This window comes from Indicator indicator, chromosome 2 (assembly GCF_027791375.1).
Source record: "Indicator indicator isolate 239-I01 chromosome 2, UM_Iind_1.1, whole genome shotgun sequence".
NCBI classification, from domain to species: domain Eukaryota; kingdom Metazoa; phylum Chordata; class Aves; order Piciformes; family Indicatoridae; genus Indicator; species Indicator indicator.
The window spans coordinates 30,291,439-30,314,307 of NC_072011.1; the positions used below are offsets into that span (position 1 = coordinate 30,291,439).

Sequence of the window (22,869 nt, forward strand, 5' to 3'; positions counted from 1 at the left end):
AAAGAATATAACTTATGTTTCAGTTATGTAAAGTAAATGTTATATTTTTCCAGAATGTACAAAATACTCTTTTGAAACCTAAATGTATTTAAACTTTTTACTGAAAGCTTTTTAATAATTATTGCAACTTTTTAAAATGTCTATCACACTGACATAATTTCAGTGCATAGATTTTTCTGCTTTGTGTTCTGATAATGGAGACCATTTAGAATCTTGTTTGCTGTCATGTACTGTATGATGGTGTGCTGCACTCTCAAGTAAATTCAGTATTTTAAGGGTAATTAAATGACAAAGCTTATAATTCTCTTATCATTGTCTCTTTTTAAGGAATTTCTGCTTTCAGTGTTTGTCAGCAGTCTTAAAATGCTGGAATTTTACAAATGTGTGACACTAACGTCCCCCAAAGGTTCTGACTTCCACTGCACCATCCTTTGGGTTACCATTGTTCTGAAATGTGAAAGCTGAGTATGATCACCCTCTACAGTTTCTGTAGAGAATTACATATGAGAACACTAGAGAATGTGGAAGCATGAGTTGAAGGAAAGTTCTTAAAAAAAACCAAGCAAACAAAAACAACAAAAATCAAATAAAAATGTGACTGACTTACATAAAGACAAAGGAAGTATATTAGTATGTTAAGTCAGCATCGGAAAATCTAAACTTTGCATGCATTTTGTTCCCTTACAAATTTTCACAGTTCTTTAGTTTCACTTCCTTTCTCAAAAGACAGCCACAAGAACACAATCTTGCATGTGTAAGTTGTTGTCATTATTTTAAGGTGTATGTAAGGTTTTTTTGTTCTTTAAAATTTCCTTGATAGAAGTCCCACGTTTTGCCTAACTACATTATTAGGGAGAACTGGTAAACTACCTTCTCAAGGCCAACTAGTAAAATAAAAGCATTACATTAATCTGAATAACTGCAGAAGAGTATATACTGCAGTAAAGAGCAGGCTTCATGACTCTAAGAATCTCTCTTCCAGTGGAATCTCTTTAGAACTTCTGAAGATGCAAAACTGCATTAAAACAAGTTAGAAACTGTCCAGGTTACGTTAAAACTCACATATGCTAGGAAAACTTGTTGCTAGAAAACTTTATTTGCAATAGGTGAGACGTGTAGTGCTGGGGAAGCTTAAAATGTTTATCTAATATGCCATCATTAAAGGCACTTTGTGGAACATAGTGAAAGCACTGAAGCGATCTCTGCTAGGGAATGCAAATAAAATTACATACAGATGTAATTTTATCTTCTGATACAGTTTTACTAGAAGCAGATATTGTACTAAAGATATGCCAGAAATACCACTGATCTGATGTTTCATTTCAGTGTTGACTACCATTTATTCTATTTTGTAATGCATTTAGAGGGGCTTGAACTTTAATCCTTACTCTTGTACGATCTCTTTACGTGAGATGCAATGAGCCCCTGAAACCTTTACGCAGGTTTCAGGAATTAGTGCAGCCAAATGGAATCATGAGTTTATTAGTTGTTCTGGCAGGTATTGCAATCTACAGAAAAGTGTGAAAAGATACAGAAAAGAATTATACAGGAAAGAATGTCTGTCGTAACAAGTACATCAGATAACAGACTTTATTCAGGTTAGAACCACTCAAAACACTCCTTGGAACAAACTGCAGTGCTCAACAAGGTGAGAAGACAAAAGTTTCTTAGTAACCTGCAAGTAGAAAGCTTTTCTGGACAGCTTCAGATTTGTGGATTTCAGCGAGTGGATTCTAATTAGAGGAGTAAAAGAGAGTATCCTGCCTTTGTGGTCTTGCCAATTCTGTCTCTATGCTTCCACTGTTTAACATTTTCAGTTGTATTGAATATGCTTTAGAGGTCTGACATTCACGATGCAATGATCCAGCAGATTAATGCTCAGACCTATTGGGGAATGCTCTATTCTGATAAGATATGTAATGTTACTCATGTTTTATACACATCTTTGTTTAAACATCCCAATAAGGCATAATCAGTTAACTAATTTGTGGCAATTTTGTTTTGTTCTGCAGATCATAGAGCGGTTTGGGTTGGAAGGGACATTAAACATAGCAAATTCCAACGCCTCCTGCCATGGGCAGGGACACCTTCCACAAGATCAGGTTGCTCAATGCCTCATCCAGCCTGACCTTGAACACAAATGATGGGATTTGGTTGCTGCTATCCTTTCAAACTAATTTTCTTTCTAAACAAGTGTGCAGCTATTTGTGGCAAGTCTACCCAAGTAATATATTCTACACTGTTTTTCAGTCCATTGATCGGTTAAAACCAGAACTATAAAAAAATTATCAATCCCATATATTTTGAAGTTGTGGCTTCAATGTAAGTCCACCATCTCCATTCTCTTAGTTTAAGTTGCCACCAAGTCAGTATTGACAAAACTGCATGCTGGACATTCACCTTTCATGTAAAAAATACAACACAAGTGCCAGTTCAAGAACTGGTTAAGTCTCTAACTTGTAGAGTTAGCATAAGCTAGCTTTCTCTGTCAAAATGACATGCAAAGTTGAGCTGTATGCTGATGATGGAACTCTTTAACTAGATGGCAGGTACAGCAAAAATAAGCTGAGCAATCCACGCAGGAAGTGTTGCAAAATGTTTCTTGGACTCAGCAACAACCTACTGCTCACATTCCATCATCTTAAATATTTTGGAAACAAGATGTGAAGAGAAGCTTTCAGTTTTTAAACTAATTTGTCACCATTCATGGATTTGAGAAATGTGAACAACAGCTTGAATTCTACTGTTTGTCCCCCTTTGCTTGCATTTGTGTTCATTTTCTGGTTAAGTTTGGTTTTTCTTGAAACAAATGTAACAGTAATTTAGCATGGCTGCATGGAATAAAAAAGAGAAGGCTACAACAGAAGGATAGTACATTAACAGTACAGTGACGTTCACTGAGTGTTCGTATTTTGCCTTTCCCATAAAATTAAAGCAAAAGGATAGAGAGTGAAGTTAAATGGCAAAGCATTGAAACATTCAAACAGGTGCCTTTTAATTCAGTACTATCGGATGAAGTATCTCAAGTTTATTACCTCTGTATTGGAGGTTCAGGCCTGTCAGACAACAGTCCACATAGAAAGCAAAACTGCCATAACACTTTCAATGAAGGAACATGGTCTTGAAAAATGTCAGTTTCTGAATTGTTCTATTTTAAGCAATTGTTCTATTTTAAGCAATTAGCTTAATTGATAATATACATAGACCTCAACTTCTTCCCAGAATACATGGTACATACTGGAAACTTGATTTCATACAAACCAATGCTGTTGAGTATTTTCTTTCAATGAGAAAATTCAGCTCCCCTTTTGAAATCTAATTCTCTATCATCAAACAATTGTAGTGCATGATTTTTATTTGCCCACAGATCTGAGACACAAGATTTGCATGCAGTGTGGCTTGTTCTGGTTTGGGTTTTGTTGGTTCTGGTTTTGTTTGTTGTTATTAGAAATTTGAGGACAAGCACAGGTTACTGCACTGGCTATTTTAAAGATTAGGCAGCTCTGTAAGTGGAATACAAGTCCTTTCTAAAGTGTCAAACATCATTTTGCAGTGGTCTTTCAGTGGCAGTTGGTTGTGCTTATGCAGGTGCCCTACTCACCTCAAGCTGTTTTAGGGCTGGAACTGCAGAAGTCAGTAAAATATGGTTCTCAATCCATCCCAGTGAATGCCACTGGGAGCATCCTGAAGGACCGAGTGCAACAGCCCGTGTCCATGAAGATCTGAGCAAGGAGACCTCTCTTTCTGTGAGGCCACCCAAAACAACTGGCTGCCAAGCTTCTAAGCAGAATGGGACCACTCAGGCTCCTGTGCTGAAAAAGGGTACACGGCAAAACAGTCACCACAAGATGTGCCATCGGGCCTGAGGCAGTCTTCTTTTTGCTTTCCTTCCCTGGAGAAGAAAAATCTCTTTTCTGAGGTGCGTGCTTGCTTAGTACTGGTGCAGCCATGGTAGAAATGGGGTGGTTCTGCCTTAACGCTAGACTCTGTAACAAATAGGAGATATTTATGCGGGGCATTTCCCGCCGCAGGGTTGCATGAAGGTAAGCCGGGAAGGCGGCCAGCAGGGTGCGCGGGAGCGTGGGTCGCACTTCCACAGGCACTTCCTGCAGTGCTTCCTCCGCTCACCAGCAAGAGCTGCGCCGCTCTGAGCACGCCCCACTGGAAGTGACGTACCAGCCGGCGCCCGGCGGGAACCCACGGCCTGCGCCGCTGCCCATTGCCTGGCCATGTTCTCTTCGGCTCCTGCCTCTCCGCGCACCCCCAGCGGGTCGACCCGCAGGAACATCGGCAGCGCCGCTCCCAGCCCTCTCTCCCGTCCGGGCGGCAGGAAGAACCTGTCCGGCGTGGCGGCTGCCAGCTCCCCAGTGCTGTTCTCCCCGGTGGCGCGGAGGAGCGGCTCCCTCTCGGCCCGGTGAGTCCCACTCTCTCCGCCCGGTCGTGCTTTCAGTAGGAGCGACAGTTGCTTTTCCCCGGTCGGCCGTTGTCTCCCGGGTGCGGCCGGCGCTCCCGCCCGTGTCGAGCCGAGCCGAGCCGCTTGGCCCCTGAGAGTTTCCACTCTCACCGCTTTCTGGAACGAAGCCTGGGTATTTCACTGTCATCATGTCTTCTGTTTTGCCTCTTCTTTAGTGTTCAGTGGGTTTTGGTGTTGTTTGCTGTTTGTCTGTCTTAAGTAATGTCACAGAATCGTAGCATGGTTTGTGTTGGAAGGGACCTTAAAGATCATCTAGTTCCAACCCCCCTGCCATATGCATGGACACCTTCCACTGGACCAGGTTGCTCCAACCTGGCCTTGAATATTTCCAGGGAGGGGACTTCTGCTGCGTCCCTGGACAACCTGTTCTAGTGTCCCACCACTCTTACTGTAAAGAACTTCTTTCTGATGTTCAGTCTGAATCTACCCTTCTCAAGCTTGAATCTGTTCTCTCTCACCCTATCACAAGAAGCCCTTGTAAAAAGGCCCTCCCCAGTCTTCTTGTAGTTCCCCCTTCAGGTACTCCCAGTACCCCCTTCAGGTACTGGAAGGCTGCTATAAGACCTCCCCTGAGTCTTCTCCAGGCTGAGATTGTACTATCAAGGCACTTGTGCCTCTGGTAGTTTGTTGGGGTTTTTTGTTTGTTTGTTTTTTATGGCTGTGCAGAAGATTTTACAGACCAGTACAGATTTATAGAATAAAAACATTGCTGCAGTGTATAAATCAGTCTTTCCTCTGTATTGTTTTTGATCATTGTTTTCTTTTATACAAAGCCTGTCTGACAGTAGAACTCTTCCTCATACTCCCAGCTTGATTTCTTCAGGAATCTCTGATAAGGGATCTTTGAAAAATATTTGGGGAAATTACTTACTATTGTCTGGATTGTATTCATAGACTTTTTTCCAGAAAATTCTGACAACTCCTAGGCATGACTTTGTATTGAAGGAGAAAAAAAATAATGTGAATTACCAATCTGTTTGCTCATTTTGCTCATTACTTTCCTACAGGAGTAATAAGACTTTATTAGTTTGGGATTTCTCAGATGCTCTCTGATTCCTTGTAGGATATTTGATACACTCTGTTTTCATAGTACCAAAGTCTGACTGAAGCTTTTTATGGTTTAATGGTTTGAAGGTTCTTTAGAAGTGGTACTGTACATTAAAACTGTTAATATATATAATACCGCATGTTCAGTGTTATATCTTCTTAGCATTTGAATTCCTCAAATGTATCCGTGGTATAGAAGAAACATAAAAAATAATAAGAATCTCTCTATTTAAAAAGAAGATAAAATAGTCAAAGTTTAGGCGTTTCCCACCCCAGTTTACCCTTTTCTGCCTTCTGTATGGATGAAAACTGAGATTTAACATGAGCCCCAGATCAATTTCAGAGATTCTTAATCTCCTTTTTCAGGAGCAGCTATTTGTTGTTGAAATAAACAAAACTGCTAATTTTCAGGTTTGGGGAACTTTTACTGCAGATCTGTTTAATACGGTGTTTTTCCAGCCTTGATGTTAGGGTTGTTTTCTAGCTGTATGGTATCATCTTTTGGCTTTTCATATTGGTGAGTTCTGTGATACCATTTTACTTGTGAGGAGAGAGAGACCAGTATCTTCTAAAAGCAGAGAAATTTACCCACTTAGTCATGTTCAAAAGACAAGACAGACCTATGCTGTTTCAGAAAGAAAAGATGGGTGAAGAAGCAAAGCAGCTTTTGTAAATTCTATTACAAAACAGATAATGGCTGAAACAGGTAAGAACGGTCTTCTCCACAGTAAAACAAGGACAGCAGAAGTGCTAGCTGATAAAAGTTGCCACAGGGGTTCAAGGTATTGCATGGTGTGTACTGTTCAGCAGTGTCAGAACTGGGGATGGAAATAGGCCCTGCAGTCAGGGAAGAGCTTCTGTTGAGCTTCTCCTGGCATTGTGGATAGCTTTATTTTATAGATAGTCAGAATGTAGAGAAGTTGAACAGTGATTTTGCTGCTGGCAGAGGAATAAATATTCAAATATTTCAGTTCTTGAAAAAATAAAGGAATTTTATGACAGCTAACTACTAGTGAGGAGGGCACCAAATTGCTGCTTCAGCTGGTGCTCCCAGGGGGATAACATCTGTTTTACATAACCCATTTCATATATCTATTTATGAACAGATACTAATGAAGTAAATGTCTGATTAACCTGATGAAGAAACAATAAGAGACCAACTGTAGCTTTTTTATTTCTTTAAGAGCAACTCCTACCAGAGTTATCCAGCATCCCTCAGCAAGTGAGACTATTAACTATGATGTTAAAGCTTTTGGATCCTCTCTGCCCGTTAAGGTTATGGAAGCCCTGAAGAAGGCTGATGGTATGAACTGATCTTACCTGTTACTGTTCTCACCTGTCAATTTCCATAAGAGAAGTGTTAACATGTTGATGCCATTTAAATGCTGGCTTTGCAGTGTAAACTGAAATGTTTGTGCCTTGGTTTGAATCTCACTTGGTTAACTATGTAACTATAATTGTCATAACACCCATGTGACTATGCATGCATGTAAACATCCTTCAGGCGCTGTCTTAACCAGTATATCCTAAAATCCAAGGTTCTAAAGAAAGCCAGTGATTTTGTTGTGTCCTAGAGAGGATGCTCTGTTTTTTAAAATTTATTTTTAAGCCACCTCTGTTGTCACTTCTAAAAGCCTCAGTGATAGAAACCTTTACCTAAGTTCCAGAAATTTATCTCCTATGCAGTTTTTCCCTGTGGGAACCAAAAATGTGTATCTTAAAAAGAACCTCAAAAATTGCTGAGCAATTTACAAAGCTATTATAATCTGCTGTAAATTGACGGAAATGGTTTCTAGGATTGTCTGGCTTATCCTTCTCAAAGCTGAATTTGTTAAATGGATTTTTAAACTATATGTAGTAATTTGGTATCTTAAATACATGGAAATTCCGACATGGAACTTAATTTAATAGAAAATAAATATTTTAATGTGACAATGAAAGTTTGTGGGTTTTTAAGGTAATCTGGAGTGGTTTAAAAATGTAAATGCTTTTAAAAAATTACTTTTTATGTAGCTAATGACCAGCTGAGTGTTCAAGTGGATGACAGTGGATGGGCCTGGCTAGTCCATAAAGAGAAGCTGATTATTTGGAAGATTGGTCAGTCTCCAGTAGCTAAGGTAACTGAAAGATCAAGATGGAAAAAATTCTGTATTTTATTATAGTTCAACAAGTTATGGGGCTTTTAGAGAAAGAGTTTCTTGATAAATTAGAGTTTTTCTGGTTTCCCCCAAAAGTAGTAGAGGTTGTATGAAGTCATACTAACAACAATACCTGAACCTCAAGGGTTTGAGGGAACTTTGTATTTTTGTATTAATTGTGACCTTAATACTAAGGTTGATCCTTCACATTTTAACAGGTGTTTCTCGTGTTAGACAGTTGATATATTACAGATTGATTTAGATTATTCTAGGACTGATTTTCAACATGTCGAGGTAAAAAACATTTGTTTCAGCTGTGTTGAACATATGCTTCATTTTAGATATGTCAAAAAAATTTTGAGAGATTTTCCCCTTTTGGGCTGTTTCTTTCAGCATCATTTCAGTGAATAGCAAGTATGGTAAGAGGAAAACCTGTAGTTACAAAATCAGTGTCTTTCAGTTAGTGCAGCATATGTTAATTGTACAGATTCTGCGCTTACAGTGGAGTGTCAGGTGTGTGCATTCTCACACTTGCAGAGAATTTCAAGTAATTAAAACTTTTCTGATTGTTTAACCTTGGAGGGGAAGAGAAGAGAGGAGCATTTCCCCTCTCCACTCTGGTGGTACCTACTGTGCTTTCTCAAGCTTTTACACATCAATTTTATTTTGCCACCTTTTCAGGCATATTGTATTAAGGAGTGATCAAATAATTTCACCTCTGAAGGAAATACCGTAGTGTTGCAAGGGTCACTCAGAACTAAATAAAAACAATAACACTGGAAAACGTGCAAATAGGTGTTCTCTTGCTGCTTGCTGCTCGTGACAATGATCCTGAAAATGTCTTGTGAGATTCTTTTGGTTTCCTTATGCAGTGTCTGGGCTAGTTAAAAAATAATTTTAAGTAGAATCAAAAAAGTCTAGAGACTTTATGGCAGAGGATAGGTTCGGCCAGGCTGATATTTATTATGACCTCTTTCTCTTGTACAGTTATCTCAGTGCAAGGAACTGCAGCTGCCACCCAGTGACTTCCAGTGGAGTTCTAGTTTAGCAGCTATAACTTGTCTCAGTTCCTCCAGTGAAGCGCTTTCTCTGCAGGTGATCAACTTTTAAATTTTAGTGTTTAAAAGTATTTTGAACATACCCTGTTTTGCCAAAGACTTAACTGAAAACAGCGTTTGGTGGTGTACTACCTATTAAAGATCAGGATTTATAGTTTACAATAATAATAAATATGTTTGAAATACACAAAATTCTGGTAGTCTTTTTCAATTACACTATTTATAGATTGCAGGATCAGGTTAAGTAGTAGTTTTCCTAAGGATTACTTTATGTACTTTTGTAACAAACATAAATACGGTAAACTGAGAGGCATTCTGTTAACACCAAGACATTCAAACATTTGGTCTAAGCTAGTACAATTTAAATGAACAGTGGCTGAAAAAGTTTTTCAGTGGTGACTGAACTCATGTGGATGAGAAACAAACACTAGCACCCTCCCTTGGCTGGTCTACTGTATTTCATGAGTCAGAAGCTCTAATGTAGGCACACTCTGGCCTTGTGTCTTTATGAAGAGAACAGCTGCTCTGTGATTTGATATTTTTCTTAATGACACTAGAGCAGTTTCTGTGTTTAAATTATAGTATGCATTTTAAGTTTTACATAGTATAGGTTATAATTCTTGGCATCTGGAATTCTCCAGAGGCTCTTTTCTGTCTTGCAACTAAGTTCTGCTTGCATTTCAGTAGTAGACCCTGAATTATCAGGATCAAGAACCAGTAGAAAATATTGTTAGCACAGTTAGAGAGTAGAACATTCTGTGCCCATATTAAATTATGCTAGGGAATAATTTTGCTATTCAGTGTGCATCCGTATGTTTTACTACCTTTTTGTGTCACTTTTGTCCACAATCTTGATATGTAAAATAATATTTTATCTAGAGCTGCAGTCCTTATGATTATCTTGTGTTTTCTGTAAATTGTTTTCTTACTTCAAGTCTCTGGCAATAATGGTTGCTACCAGCGAAGGCTCTGTGCGCTACTGGCCCAACCTTGCACATGAAGGTTCCTATACAGAGACTTTTACAGACTTTGGAGGCTCTCTGTGCAGTTTTCTAACAGCAGTAAAGGTACAGTGCTGTATGATTTATATTAAAATACTAGTTTAGTTCCTAATTTAAAAATTAAAAAGCGTATTCCACATTATCGGTCCTGAATCTCCAGTAAATGCTGCACCACACACTATCAAACGTTCTGATGAGTTATTTCGGAGGTCACTGATGAATGTGATGATCTTCCATAGCAGAGGTGACAGGTAGTCACGATAATGTTGAAGTTGGGGAAGCATGCACAATTCAGCCATGAAGTTAACAGGACTGATTTGCTACCTAAGTTTATGAGGGGTGTCAGTATTACTACTGTGATTGATTCCAGAGGTAGAAATCCTGTTATCAGAAAAAGAGATAACTAATTGATCTGTATCTGCAGGTCACACACTCAGTGTCTTGTGTTGTAGCCCAGTAGTGACTGAATTGGAGAGATTTCCGAATGAGAGTAATTAACAAATACGTTATAAACTCTTCTTAGAAATTCTGGTTTCTGCTGTTGGTGTGCCTAAATGGGGAAAGCTCAAAATTCAACATAACACATATTGGAATATATGTTGATTTTTTTTTTTTATATCTTCAAAACTAATTGTCAGTTGAAGTTACATTATGTCTCGTGACCTCTTCACCATCCACTGTTCATTTTGTGTATTATAAATATTATTCTAGAATATCAGCAAACTTTTTTTGAGCAGAATCCTTTTATTAGTACTTATTTTGCATGAGGCTATTCACAATTTGCAAGACTATTCACAATTTCTTAATGAAAAGGTAACACTTTTCATCATTAGATTCCAAGGATTATGTAAGATTTTAGTTCTGTTCTTAAACTGAAGTGGAGTTTCATGGATAAAAATGTTGTGCAATGCTAAGAAAATGAGTCTCTGCAAGTGCTAAGTACAGGTCAGGTGTTTGAGTTTTTGGCATAACTAGACGGAAGATTTGTTACATGATACCAGGGGAGGTATAGGCTGAATATTAGGAGGAAGTTCTTCACAGAGAGGATGATTGCCCATTGGAATGGGCTGCCCAGGGAGGTGGTGGAGTCACCATTGCTGGAGATGTTCAAGAGGAGACTGGATGAGGCACTTAGTGCCATGGTCTAGTTGATTGGATGGGGCTGGGTGATAGGTTGGACTGGATGATCTTGGAGGTCTCTTCCAACCTCGTTGATTCTATGATTCATTTAAATTAGCATCCTGTAAGATAGGGTATTATTTAAAAAAAAAAAAAACAAACAAAAAAGGCAAAAAAAACCCACCAAAAAACCAACTACCAACAAAGAAGTTAGTGTGCTTAAAAACACAAGTTTTAAATGCACTCATGGAATTTTAAAGTCATTACTTTTTAATTCATCATATAAATGTTAGATGTAGTATTACCTGTAGAGAGTGATTAAAGATACCATTTAAAAATAAAAAAGTGTACTGTGAGTTCTGTGCTTCACTGATTCAGAGAATAATGTGGAAATTCAAAAAGAGAGTGTAGAATTCAAAATGAGAATAATGTGGAAAACTCATGTAAACAGTCTTTCTATGTGATAAATGCTTTTCAAAAAAAATTTGTTGTTACCTCTCAAGTGCCGTGGATTTCTTGAATCTTGTTCAGTGTTTATGAGTTGACATAATTTTATCTGACAATAGAATTGGCTCAGGAATGTGATTCTTGTTTTCTAATGTAGTTGCTTTTTCTTTTTGTTAGGGAGGAAGCTTTATTTTATCATCTTCCAGAGGCCAGCTTGTTCGATTGATACCAGATAGTTCTGGCAAGATTCATCAGCATGCTCTGCCACAGGGTCAGGGCATGTTTTCTGGAATTGGTAGAAAAGTTTCTTCTCTTCTGGGTATATTGTCTCCTGGAAATGGTGCTATGGTGAGCTTGAAAAACTGCTTTAATGTTTCTCTGTAATTTCTAGTCTCAGTATTTAAGAAAGGAAAGATAAAAGACTGTGTAAGGATGTGTGATGACCAAAAAAAGAAACAAGTTTCAACCTATTATGTTACTTTGAAATTTGAGAGAACAACAAAACCTGAGTAAATGTTTATGCTTTGTTAAGATGAATGCTGACTTGCTCTTTAGATTTGAATGAAAGGAGACTTTAAAATAGAAATACTGCCTGGGGGATATGCAATGATTCAAAGTCCTTCCTGATAACTTTTCTGATTTAGGGTCACCAAGGGTTGGGGACTGTGTTGAGCTTTGTTAGTGAACTTTGCAGAAGTTAGAAGACAGAGTGAAAAACATACTTGTTATAGATGTTTTTGTATCTATAAAATAAGAATTTTCTTAGAAGGTATCTTTCAGTGTAATTTGTGTAGTTCGCCCAAAGAGGTGTTTTTGTTTGTTTGTTTGTGGGGTTTTTTTTGTTTGGGGTTTTGGGTTTTTTTTGGTAGATTGAGAGTGATACAGACTGTAATACAAATATTAAGGCTGTTCTTTAACCCTTTAAACCTCTTCTGGTTTAAATGCAGATTTCTAGTGTTCTTTGGGATGGCGAGAGATCAAGCTTTTATATGCTAACAAATTCAAATCTAAGCAAATGGGAGATTGATGATGCATCAGAACGTTATATTCTCAGCTGGGATATCAATAGGGTCCTGAAAGAACATATTACAGATGCAATTTGGGTAAGAGTCAGCTCACCTGAAAAGGATTGGTTTGTTTGTTTAGTAGTCTGCTTATGTATAGTTACAAATCAGATGCATTGTTTTTAGGGTTCTGAAAGTAACTATGAAGATATTAAAGGAGGAGTAAATATACAGTACATGGATTTGCAACAGAATTGGTAAGGAAGTGCACTTGTGTCTGGTAAGATTTACATTAATGAGATAACTGTTGCAATTTTTTTACTTGAGTGCTACTGTTGATACTGTTGATAATACAACCATGTCATATTAGCATTAAGTATCTAGTTATCCATCTTGATAGGATTACAAATTCTCTACCTAAAATTACATTTTTGAAAGTGAAAGAAATTATTCTTAACAGATTTGAATATTTTTGTCTTGATATTACAAAGATAGCAAGTAAGCAATCGTAACTTGTTCCAGCAAATACAGAGTTTTCAGTATCTCTTGTATTTAATTGCATAAAATCACAAATGCCTTGGTTCAGTTTTGTGCTGCAGTGTGAACACTGTTAATAAAACATCCTGAAAGAACAAATACTGTAGTCTCTTTCCAAAAAACACTCCAAAACCCAAAATTGGAAAATACATATTTGTGATTGTACTTAAATATCTGGGTTTTGTGAGAGTTAGAGTTTAAACAAGTAAAATATGTAATAATCTTTAACACTCTTTAACAGTGTGATATCTGTTGTTGAATAGTGATGGACTGGTGATACTTGCTGCAGCGTGGCACCCTGGAGATTGTCCATGTCTTGTCTACTACAGTCTGATAACAGTAGAAGATAAAGGCTACCAGATGTCTGATGATGTTGTTGTGGAGGTCACACAGTATAATCCATCTTTTCAGGTACACAAATGAAAGCTCTAAAACTGAATTAAGGAAGCACAGTATTTCAGAATATTCCTGTGCATAGATGCATACAAGACGATGTACATAGGTGATAAAAGTTTTTTGTCTAAAGGGAAATCTGATTCTCTATCTTAAGGTTGTTCTGGAAGTATGTATTCATAGTATTTTGAGAAAAATGTGTGCTAGTATCTGTTAGTGTTTATTAGTAACTGTATACAAGGTTTATGCTTAACATATTAAAGTATAAAATGAAAAAGCCTCAAGAATAGAAGTCGGAAGACCTGATTATTATTGATTTGTTTTAATTTTTGTACTGTTTGAAAATTTCTACAGACTAATTTTCTAGTATACTTACACAATCCATTTAGAACAGATTTCAGACTCTGAGATCGTTGTAGCAGGACAAGGAATTAAGAGACTTGTGTTTTGGTCTTTGCTAGCCAGCTGGCTTGCTGGGAGAGGACACGTTGATTGTCCTTAGTTTACCTCCTTTGTGTGATCTCTTCTGGAAGCATAAAATTAGGCATTAACTTCCTTTGGTAGATTTCTTCAACGCCTTCCTTTCTTCCTCTGTAATGACATCTTAAAATTGAATCTTAAGGCAGAAGGAGAGCGAAAAATATGTAGAATAATTGACGTGTTTGCTTATGTTTCCATATGAAATTAGCAAGAATGTAATACATGTGGAAGGATATAATATTCATAAGTTCATGGCAAATTAAAAGAGGTTTTCTTTTGGTTTTTAGGTTTAAAATTATATCTATACAGAGAGAGACGTTTAAAGTTTTTATATATATAGCTTCTTGTTTGAAAATTAAAAGAAATTTAGGCAACTCAAATTAGGCTTTAAAATATTGTATGTTTGTTTAACATTTTGATTATATATCTGATATTGTTCATGTGTAACACTTTCAGTCAGAAGAGGAAGTGCTGTGCTGTCTGATAGTCCCAGATTACTTTAGCCATGCTGCTTATCTCTATAAAGAAGATGAAGTGTTTGCTTGTTCCTCTGGAACTGGAAGAATTTCTTTACCACAAGAGAAAATAGTATTTGGCATCCAAGGTAACAGGCGGGAGAAAATTAATTGTCATTTTTCATTGATACTTTCTAAATGAATATTTTTACAATGTTTATATTTGTTGGAGAGCAACATATTTGTTGGTTTGGTGTTTTGGTTGTTTGTGTTTGGTTTGGGTGGTTTTTTTTTCCCCCCCCAACATTCACTCAGGGTTTTTCTTGTTGGTGGTTTGTTGTTCTTTTTTTTTCCTCAGACTAAAATTCATGCTTGCCTTTTTTTTTTTTTTTCTTCCTTTTCTTTCTTTCTCTCTCTTCTCATCTTAGGAGACAGCATTTTAGGGGCAGGATCCTGTACCAGCCTTCCCATCTTCTTTGCCAAAAAAAGTGGGCTTATCACAATCTTGTCTAGGGAAAACATTTCTGTGCTCCCTGAAGACCTTGAAGATTCTCTGTGCTCTTCTGTTGCTGGACCAAGAAGTGAGGTAATGGTTGTTTGGCTGACTAGTTAAAAAGCGAGGGTGGAAATAAAATGCTTTTCTGGCAATTCTGAATTTTCACTGTGGAAATCCTGGCTTGTTTGACTTTTAAAGTTTTGTTTGTTTGGGGTTGTTTTTTTGTTTTTGTTTTTTTTTTTTTTTTGTTAAATAGGGATTCAAACATATTTAATGAGGGCAATTTTCAAAACCAAATTTTGCAGCATCTGGCAGTTTGGGATAACTTTTTGTTTTCCTTTGTTTTGAGGATGAAATCTCTATGAAACTTTATTGCTTTTTTCATGTAGATATATTAGTATATGTCACTAGGCCTGATTTAACAGTACTGCAGAGACTCAGACTGCCTTCTCACTTTTTGATCAGAATGGTTTCTTTTGAGTCTAGTCCCTTATGCATATAAGAGATGCTTTTTCTTACTATGCTGTGAAAAGCTTGGAGGCTAAGCTGAGAAGGGCTATGTAATTGCTGTATACAGTTTCAACTCTGTTGTTTATATATATGTGTGTGTATATTTTTATATAGTCTTATACAAATAAATTAAAAATATTTTAATTTTGTGCAATGTGCGTTAAGCTCTTGTTCATATTAGATGCATTTTAGTTAAAACATATGTGCCCTAGATTGGGGATAGATGAAAAGAACAGTTGCTACAATATAAATTAGAGAGTATTTCTATGTGGTAATAGTGAATTTCAATCCTTCTTTTAATTCAATCACCTTTTAAATCAGTTATGGTGATTGCTCAGAGGGAGCTGTATTTTTCTTACTGAACTACTATCTAGTTAGATTTGTTTCTGCTTACCTTGTTTTTGCGGATGATAGTACTTATGAATACCCTTGTAAGTTCTGTCAAAAACATCATTTTTGAAAGTTAAAATATTTTGAATTACCATAAAAAATTTGACTGGTGAAATAAATTGGTATAAATTTCTTTGCAGTTTATGTCAATTTTATTAAAATTGAGGACAAACCACTGTATGACTTTTATTGTAATTTATCTAATTGTTTGGCTTAGTAAACACAACAGTTTCTAGGTGGCATTTTTATTTTAAATTAGTTGTTGCTACTTAGAAAAACTGTTTTAATTTCATAATGAAGATTTATATTTGTCTTTCAGATGAAGTTTTTACTTTCTATTTTCAGAGTCCTGTGTTTGACACAACCAATAGACTGGAAATTGCAGCTCAAGAGGATAAGACTAAATTACTGAAATCTGCTTTTCTGCATTACTGCAGGTAGAAATTGGACTTGATCTTTGAGGCTTTGTTTGCTATTCTTGAAGGTACTCTGAGTGAGGGGTAGTCTTGGTAAAGATATACCTATGCTGTTTCATTTAAAGCTATTTTAATGACACACACATCTTTATTAGGAAAGTGTTAGATACATCTGGAGCTAGTGAAAAGATGATGATACCTGCTAGAAAGAAGCAGTCTTCTGTAGTCTCAATGACTTCTTGCTTACTCTGCATAAATCATGATGTTACATTGCTGCCAGTGAAACAACTTTAAACTTGGGTTTTGCCTTCTTTATTCTTATATTAAGTGGTGTTTTGTTGTTAAAAAACACTCTTTACTTTTCTTCCTTGTATTTCTTTGTATAGCTGTTTCAAATAATGCTTTTCAATATGTTTAATTACTGTCTGTGTGGCAGGAAAATAATTAGCATGGCAGATTCTGCCTGGTAAGTTCTATCTTTTTTTTAGATTGACTGAGATGGGGGAGTGAAAGGAAATAAAGTATTCCTCAGATAATTCTGATTAAAGCAACCTAACTGAAAGTTTTGATGATGAGTAATACAAACAAAGGAGGGAGAGGAGAAATAGAGCTGTAGACTTAGGTTAATTATATTTAGAGGAGATGATTTTCAATATAAATCTATTAAAAATAACAACCAAAACCCACCAAAAAAACCCAACAGCGTAAAAAACCCAAGCAACAAACAAACCAAAAACCCCAATCAAACAAACAGCAACCACAAACCCTCTTAGGACTAATCTTAGAGAGTCTTAAAACTTGGACAGAACAGACTGAAGGTAACAGGAAGCAGGAGTGCTTTTGACAGAGAGCTGCATGTGCGGTAGAAGATTGTGAAGGGGGTTAGGCACGTGTAATAAAGGATATCAAGACAAGATCTGTAAACATGCGTAGAATTTAGACATCTGTATGTATTCACAAGTGGACAGAACTGCTGCAGATGGAAGTAGCTAAGGTCTGAAGCCACAGGTACCAAATATGAAAGTTGCTATCAGTGCAGATGTGAACAAGGGGGTTGAAAACCATCAGGAGAAAGTATAAGGTAGTAAGGAAAACAGTGTGAAACAGTATGAAAGTTGAATGTTGTTTTGATTAAAATGTGGGTTTATATCCATGAAACTAGAATAAACTAATAATTTGACATGTGTAGTATTGATTCAGATTGTTTCCAGAAGAATAGTATCATAGAATGAATGGAGAACTCTTCCACAGAACAGATGTAGCAATGACTTGTCCAGATGGCCAAGCAGTTGATGCAGAGCAAATAACGGAAGGTTGTTTACTAGAAAATTCAGTATATTCCTGTATTCCAGTTTTTTGAAGTATAGTTTATTGTATTAAACCTTTTGTAATTTTTGGATACACTGCTGGGTTTTATTTCAAGATATCTTGGTCACATGATATGCCTTTATATGTACGATCCGAGTATCTCTTATCCATAATTAATTTAAAGATAGCCCAAATAATGCTTGATGTTTATACTCTATAGCACTTAACAAAAAGCATATGAGAAAATCACAGCTACGTGATTCTTGTACCTACAAAACTATCGTTTTTATTTCACATACTTTCCTATTTCTTTGTTTCAGGAAAGATACAGTCAATGCACAAAGCATGGTACTTGAGCTCTTTCAAAGTAATGCAGATCTGGATTCTGATGCTGAACTAGATAGGGCAGTGACTCAGATCAGTGTGGACTTACTGGATGATTACCCTGCCTCTGATCCAAGATGGGCTGAATCTGTACCTGAAGGTAAACATAATGGTGCTGAGGTTTTTTTTGGAGATGGTCGCTTGGGGTTTTTTTGGTGAATAATTTCCTGCTCTAGATAAAATTAAACTTTGTGGAAAAGGCATATGTGTCCCTTGACCTTTCTTCCACCATTAAATGTGTTTCCAGAAAAATGCATCCTTTCAGACTGCTAGATGAATTTGCAGTCTACTGTGGTTTAATTCTTGACTTTATATAGTAAACTCAAACAGCAGAGAAACCACTTCTGAAAAGGTCACTTTAAGCAAGGAACAGGTGGTGTCACTTTTTAGTGTTTCCATGATTCCTTGAACAAATCTAAATTACTTTCCACAAGCAGATATGCTGAGCAAAAGAGCTTATTTGCTCATGCTTAGTTCTTTGTCAGCATGGCTGCACAGTTTCTGGTAGGCTTGGGTCCTGCGTAAAGTGACCTCTTAACCCTCTAGGACATTAGTATTTATGTCTGCCTAAAAGAGGACTTGAGAAATTCATTTTCGGGTATTTATTGTAGGTAATGGATTAAAGCAGATATGTTTTCATCAAGAACGTTCTTCGTTCAAGCTTCCCTGCCTCATCCTTAAAAACAGGATTAATTTGAAACTGTCCCTGGGACCTCTGGACAGCATTTGCAGTTACTGAGCAGAGACTTAGTTTCAAAGTTCATGTAGTAGTTACAGATGGGGATGATCCTTCCTGCTGTTATTTCTGGGTGGCATCCAGTTAAAAATTGTCATTCTAGATGCTTAGTACTTTCTGAACTGACTTAATTTTTTTTTAGTTTGGCATCTTATCTGCATTTATTTGTTGCTAAAGCAAGAAGTGAAAATTGATAGCTTCTTCGAATTAGTCTTGCTAATTTTGCTCATAGTAATAGTTCTCCTGAATTTTTGTATCATGGTAGTCTTTTGGTTTGAAGCATACTTAGAATATACAGACATTTTGAAATTGGAAAATAACTGGCTCTAGAAAAGTTTGCTGAGGTGAGTTACTTGTGAGGATACTCATGAAGAAGCTTCCATCATCCTTACTGACTCCTTTAAGAACCTCATCATCCAGATGGAAATGCTAGCTGGCTTTCCAGGTGTGAGCTCATTTGAGGAAGAGAAGTAGAACAGTGCTGGGCACTGTGCTTATGTTGTGCAGTGGCATTGTGCAGGCAGCACAGCATGAGTTAGGTTTCAATGCCTGTTAACACTTTATCTTGCAGTATCTGTGGTCTAGGGCATAGTAAGTTCAGCAATATCTAGTCCATAATGAAGATAGAAATTTGAATCTGAACGTTACTAAAACCCAAATAAGCTGGTGAGCTGTTATTTTAGCAGGTAATATACTGAGTCCTTCAGAATAGTTGAATCTGATCTAAAGGTACTTGAGTTTTTCTAAAGGCTTTACTTCAGCTGTGATAGTTTTAAAAGCACATAAAAAATAGCATAGTAAGCAATATATAAATGGGTGTGCATATTTTTAAAAAGTACTAATACAGTAACACTATTTATAGAAATTTATAGAATTGTGTTTACTTCAGAGGCAAAAAAAGTAGTTATCAAAGAAATTAAGATATCAAGTGCTCTGACCTAATATTTTTCTCTTTTTAGAAGCAGCTGGTTTCAGCAACACATCTCTCATTCTTCTTCATCAGCTAGAGGATAAGACAAAAGCACATACCTTCTTCATTGAGTTTCTTCATCAGGTGAAATCCTACTGCTTTTTTGGTATCAACAGACACAAAGTATTATTTTGTGTTATAGTATTTCTTCTAGAACACTGTTTAAAGTACATGTGGTGTTTTATTTTTTCTCAATAACAGGTTGGGGTATTTGAACGTCTGGGCAGTTTTCCAGTACGAGGGACGACAATGGCAACTCGATTGTTGCTCTGTGAGCATGCAGAGAAACTAGCAGCAGCTGTTGTTCTCAAGAATCACCACTCCAAGCTGCCTGATCTAGTGAATGCTGCTATACTGATTGCATTAAACAAAAGGGAGTGTGACATTCCACCGAGTCTTACCCCTGCAGATGTCTTTTTTCGGGAGGTAAGGAACCTGTTATTTTTTTAATCATTGTAGCATATCACATGTGGTAGAGGTTGAAATGCTCTGATGTATACAGTGAAACTATTATCTTAAAAAAATCAATTAAAATTTACATAATTTCCATTTAAATAGATGGCATTAGTGTCTACCTCACTTTAGTGTACATACTTCTTTTTTGTTTGCAACTGAATCATGAATTTTGACAAATTTCACACAGAAGTAAAGTTGTTCTGGTTTCCCACTAGTTTGTCAGATATCTGCTTTGATGAGCTATCCTGAATGGAATTGTATCAATTCAGTCTCTCAATTTTTTGTCCTCTCTAACATTAATGAAATCTGAGTTAGCTCTCAGTTTGTGCCACATTCCAGTCAAGTGCCCAGTCTTTATTTCTTTCTTGCTACTTGAGAATAACTATACAGAAAAAGTTATTTTCTTAGGCAGTTTTTTTTCCTGTAAAGGACAGTAGTTGCTAATGCTAATATAAGAGAAAATGGAAATAATAGTCTGCTGTTTTAAAGCAGATGTGTTCTCTCGAATACTTCATCTAACAAAGATGGTATTGCCAAATGTTTGAGAATATGATGGAGGAATACACTCTATGGAAAGTTTATGGAATTGCCTGCAAAAATGAGGGTGATTGATTTTTTTTTTTTTTTTTCTTTTCTTCCTCCAGAAGAAGGCAATTCTTGTATTCTAAGTATTGTATGAAATAAAAGCTGATGATTTCATTATCTATTTGAGTAGCCAATACCTCTTCTGGCTGTCATTGTGGTTTCTGCTAATATTTGGTTATTTTTCTGTACAATCCTTGTGATTTGGCTTTCAGGTATCGGCTGGTGATGGGCAATGGTTTGTGATCAGTGCAATTTTTCTTTCTATCTTTAAGGTGTCCCGGATAGATTCCATCTTTGAATGCTTACTAGAAGAGGAAGAACAAATCCTGAAAGATACACCTATTGAATCAATTCAGTGGGCCCAGATAGTTGTCAATGTGAACAGTATCATGAAGGTATAGAACTGCATTAACTAAAATATTTGTGTGAGGGAAAGGTAAATATCAAAGAACACTGAAGTTGAGTGGAGCATCTCAATTACTGACATGAGAACAGAAGTGAGTGTGCTTTTTCTTGTGTCCAAATGTATTAAGTAGGAAAGATGGTCTTGTGCAGAATTGGGGCCATTCCTGTTTCTCCTGTGTCACTGCTATAAGAGAATTTGAGAAGTTGCAGCATTGTTATAAGTTGTGGCATCAGGAGTACCTACCAAAAATGGACAGTTTGTGCTTTCGAGCACTGAGGTTTCTTGCTCAGTCAGTATGAGCTATTCTGTACAGTTGAGAAAGTTTTAGCAAAAAGGGGGACGTTAAAAGTGGATTCCGGAATTATGAAAGACAACTGCTTTCATGGTCTGTGTATGGTTTGTGTAAACTTTCACTTTAAAGTACTTATGTCCTTGCCTTTAAATAGGACATGCTACAGTCTGCTTGTCAGTATCGTCAGTCTAAAGCCTCTTTGTATAAAACAGGAGAGCTTCCAGAAAGAGAACCTGAGTATATTCCATGGACAGGTGAGAAAGTGTTATTGCTATTTTAGTAATAATCCATCATAAACAAAAAATAGTTTTCCTGAGTTTTAGAACACAAGAATTTCATTCCAAATGTTTAACTTGTCATTAAAATCTGCTACAAGGTGGTCACTAGGAATAGGAGAAGCTAAAGCTCTTGTTTGAACTAAATGGAATGAATCAAAGAATGCTTATTTTTCATTAAAATCCTCAAGTTTGGGAGACCAAAAATTTTTTGGTTGGTTTGTTTGGGGTTTTTTTGAATGCACTGGTTCTGGTTGGCAGACCAATGGCATACATAACATTAAAATTAAAAATATAAATGTTTCTAAAGGATTGATGATTCTCCACTTCCTTAAGTGTGTTTTGTTTTGATGGTTTGATAACATGAAAAACTATCAGAACATAGGTTTGCAGAAGCAAGCAATTTCCAGTGCTGGTTAAGCTTCCATGTGGCCTCTACATGTGAAACACACCATGTTTAGTGCTCCCAAGATAAAGAAGTTTTGAAAATGAGGGACCATGTGAGCTATTTTGTTGTGTTACGTCATGATGACTACATCTAAGTATTTAATTCAGATGAACAGAAGTTGCCTTTTCTAGTGTGCAAGTGATTCTTCTGAAAAACAGCTAATATTAATAGTTGACAGTGTGGATCCCTGTAGTTCAGGGAATGGATATTTTTTTTTTGTTTGTGTGTTTTTGGGTTTGTGGTTTTGGGTTTGTGTTTTTGGTTCCCCGACATATTTTGGCCAAATTTAATATGTAAAGGTACATGAGAATATGTGTTTGGGGGTTTTGTGTTGTTTTGTTTTCTTCATTGTTTGGGTTTTGGGAGTTTTTTTGTTTATTTTTAATAGTATTGCTTTGATTTTTAAGGTTGAACTGTTTCACTTTTTCCTTCCTACTTTTTTAATTATGTGTAGTAGTATTTTTGTTATAGTGCAGCACAGATTCCTGCGGTGATAGGATTATTATTTTACTGTTGTCTGTGGTGTTTTCCCAAGCATCTAGCGGCCTTCGTGCAGCAATAATACATCAGCACGGAATCATTCTGAACATGGTGTACCCTCAGGCTGACAGTAACCTCCGTAGCATTGTGGCTGAGCAGTTGGTGGCACTACTGGATTGCTTTCTAGATGGCTATGTTTCTCAGCTGAAATCTGTGGACCGCCCTGCTGATCAGGAGCGATACAGCAATCTGGAAATGGAATATGTGCAGAAAAGATCAGAACTCCTGTCTCCCCTCCGTAAGTAATGATTTCCTTAATGCGAGGATTCCGTGTGCCATTTCATGAGGAAATGATGCAGATCTGGTGGAATAAATGGCATTGGAGTATGAATTACATTTTCCACTCTATTTTTATGATTTAGTGAGATATTTAAAATATAGAAACAGGTCAGAGTTGTATCCAGGACTGCATCTGTGCTCATACCTCTAATATGACACACTTCTCCCTGACAATTTTTTTTTCTTTTGCTAACTTCTTATTTTTTTTGGCAGGAGTTTATCTTT

The 22,869-nt window shown here is 36.7% G+C and overlaps 1 protein-coding gene across 1 annotated transcript in view; it reads left to right on the forward strand.

Moving 5' to 3' along the window:
* Positions 1-4,229: 4,229 nt before the first annotated feature.
* NUP133 (nucleoporin 133) overlaps positions 4,230-22,869 on the forward strand; it is a 35,250-nt gene continuing 16,610 nt past the window's right edge. Inside the window, exons 1-18 of the mRNA XM_054397744.1 lie at positions 4,230-4,414; positions 6,706-6,824; positions 7,535-7,638; positions 8,647-8,754; positions 9,653-9,784; positions 11,462-11,632; positions 12,232-12,387; positions 12,475-12,545; positions 13,089-13,236; positions 14,155-14,302; positions 14,582-14,739; positions 15,895-15,986; positions 17,594-17,757; positions 19,353-19,447; positions 19,565-19,789; positions 20,677-20,799; positions 21,257-21,356; positions 22,361-22,603. Of these exons, the coding sequence (XP_054253719.1) occupies positions 4,230-4,414; positions 6,706-6,824; positions 7,535-7,638; positions 8,647-8,754; positions 9,653-9,784; positions 11,462-11,632; positions 12,232-12,387; positions 12,475-12,545; positions 13,089-13,236; positions 14,155-14,302; positions 14,582-14,739; positions 15,895-15,986; positions 17,594-17,757; positions 19,353-19,447; positions 19,565-19,789; positions 20,677-20,799; positions 21,257-21,356; positions 22,361-22,603 (2,542 nt within the window). The remainder of the gene's footprint in view (positions 4,415-6,705; positions 6,825-7,534; positions 7,639-8,646; positions 8,755-9,652; positions 9,785-11,461; positions 11,633-12,231; positions 12,388-12,474; positions 12,546-13,088; positions 13,237-14,154; positions 14,303-14,581; positions 14,740-15,894; positions 15,987-17,593; positions 17,758-19,352; positions 19,448-19,564; positions 19,790-20,676; positions 20,800-21,256; positions 21,357-22,360; positions 22,604-22,869) is intronic.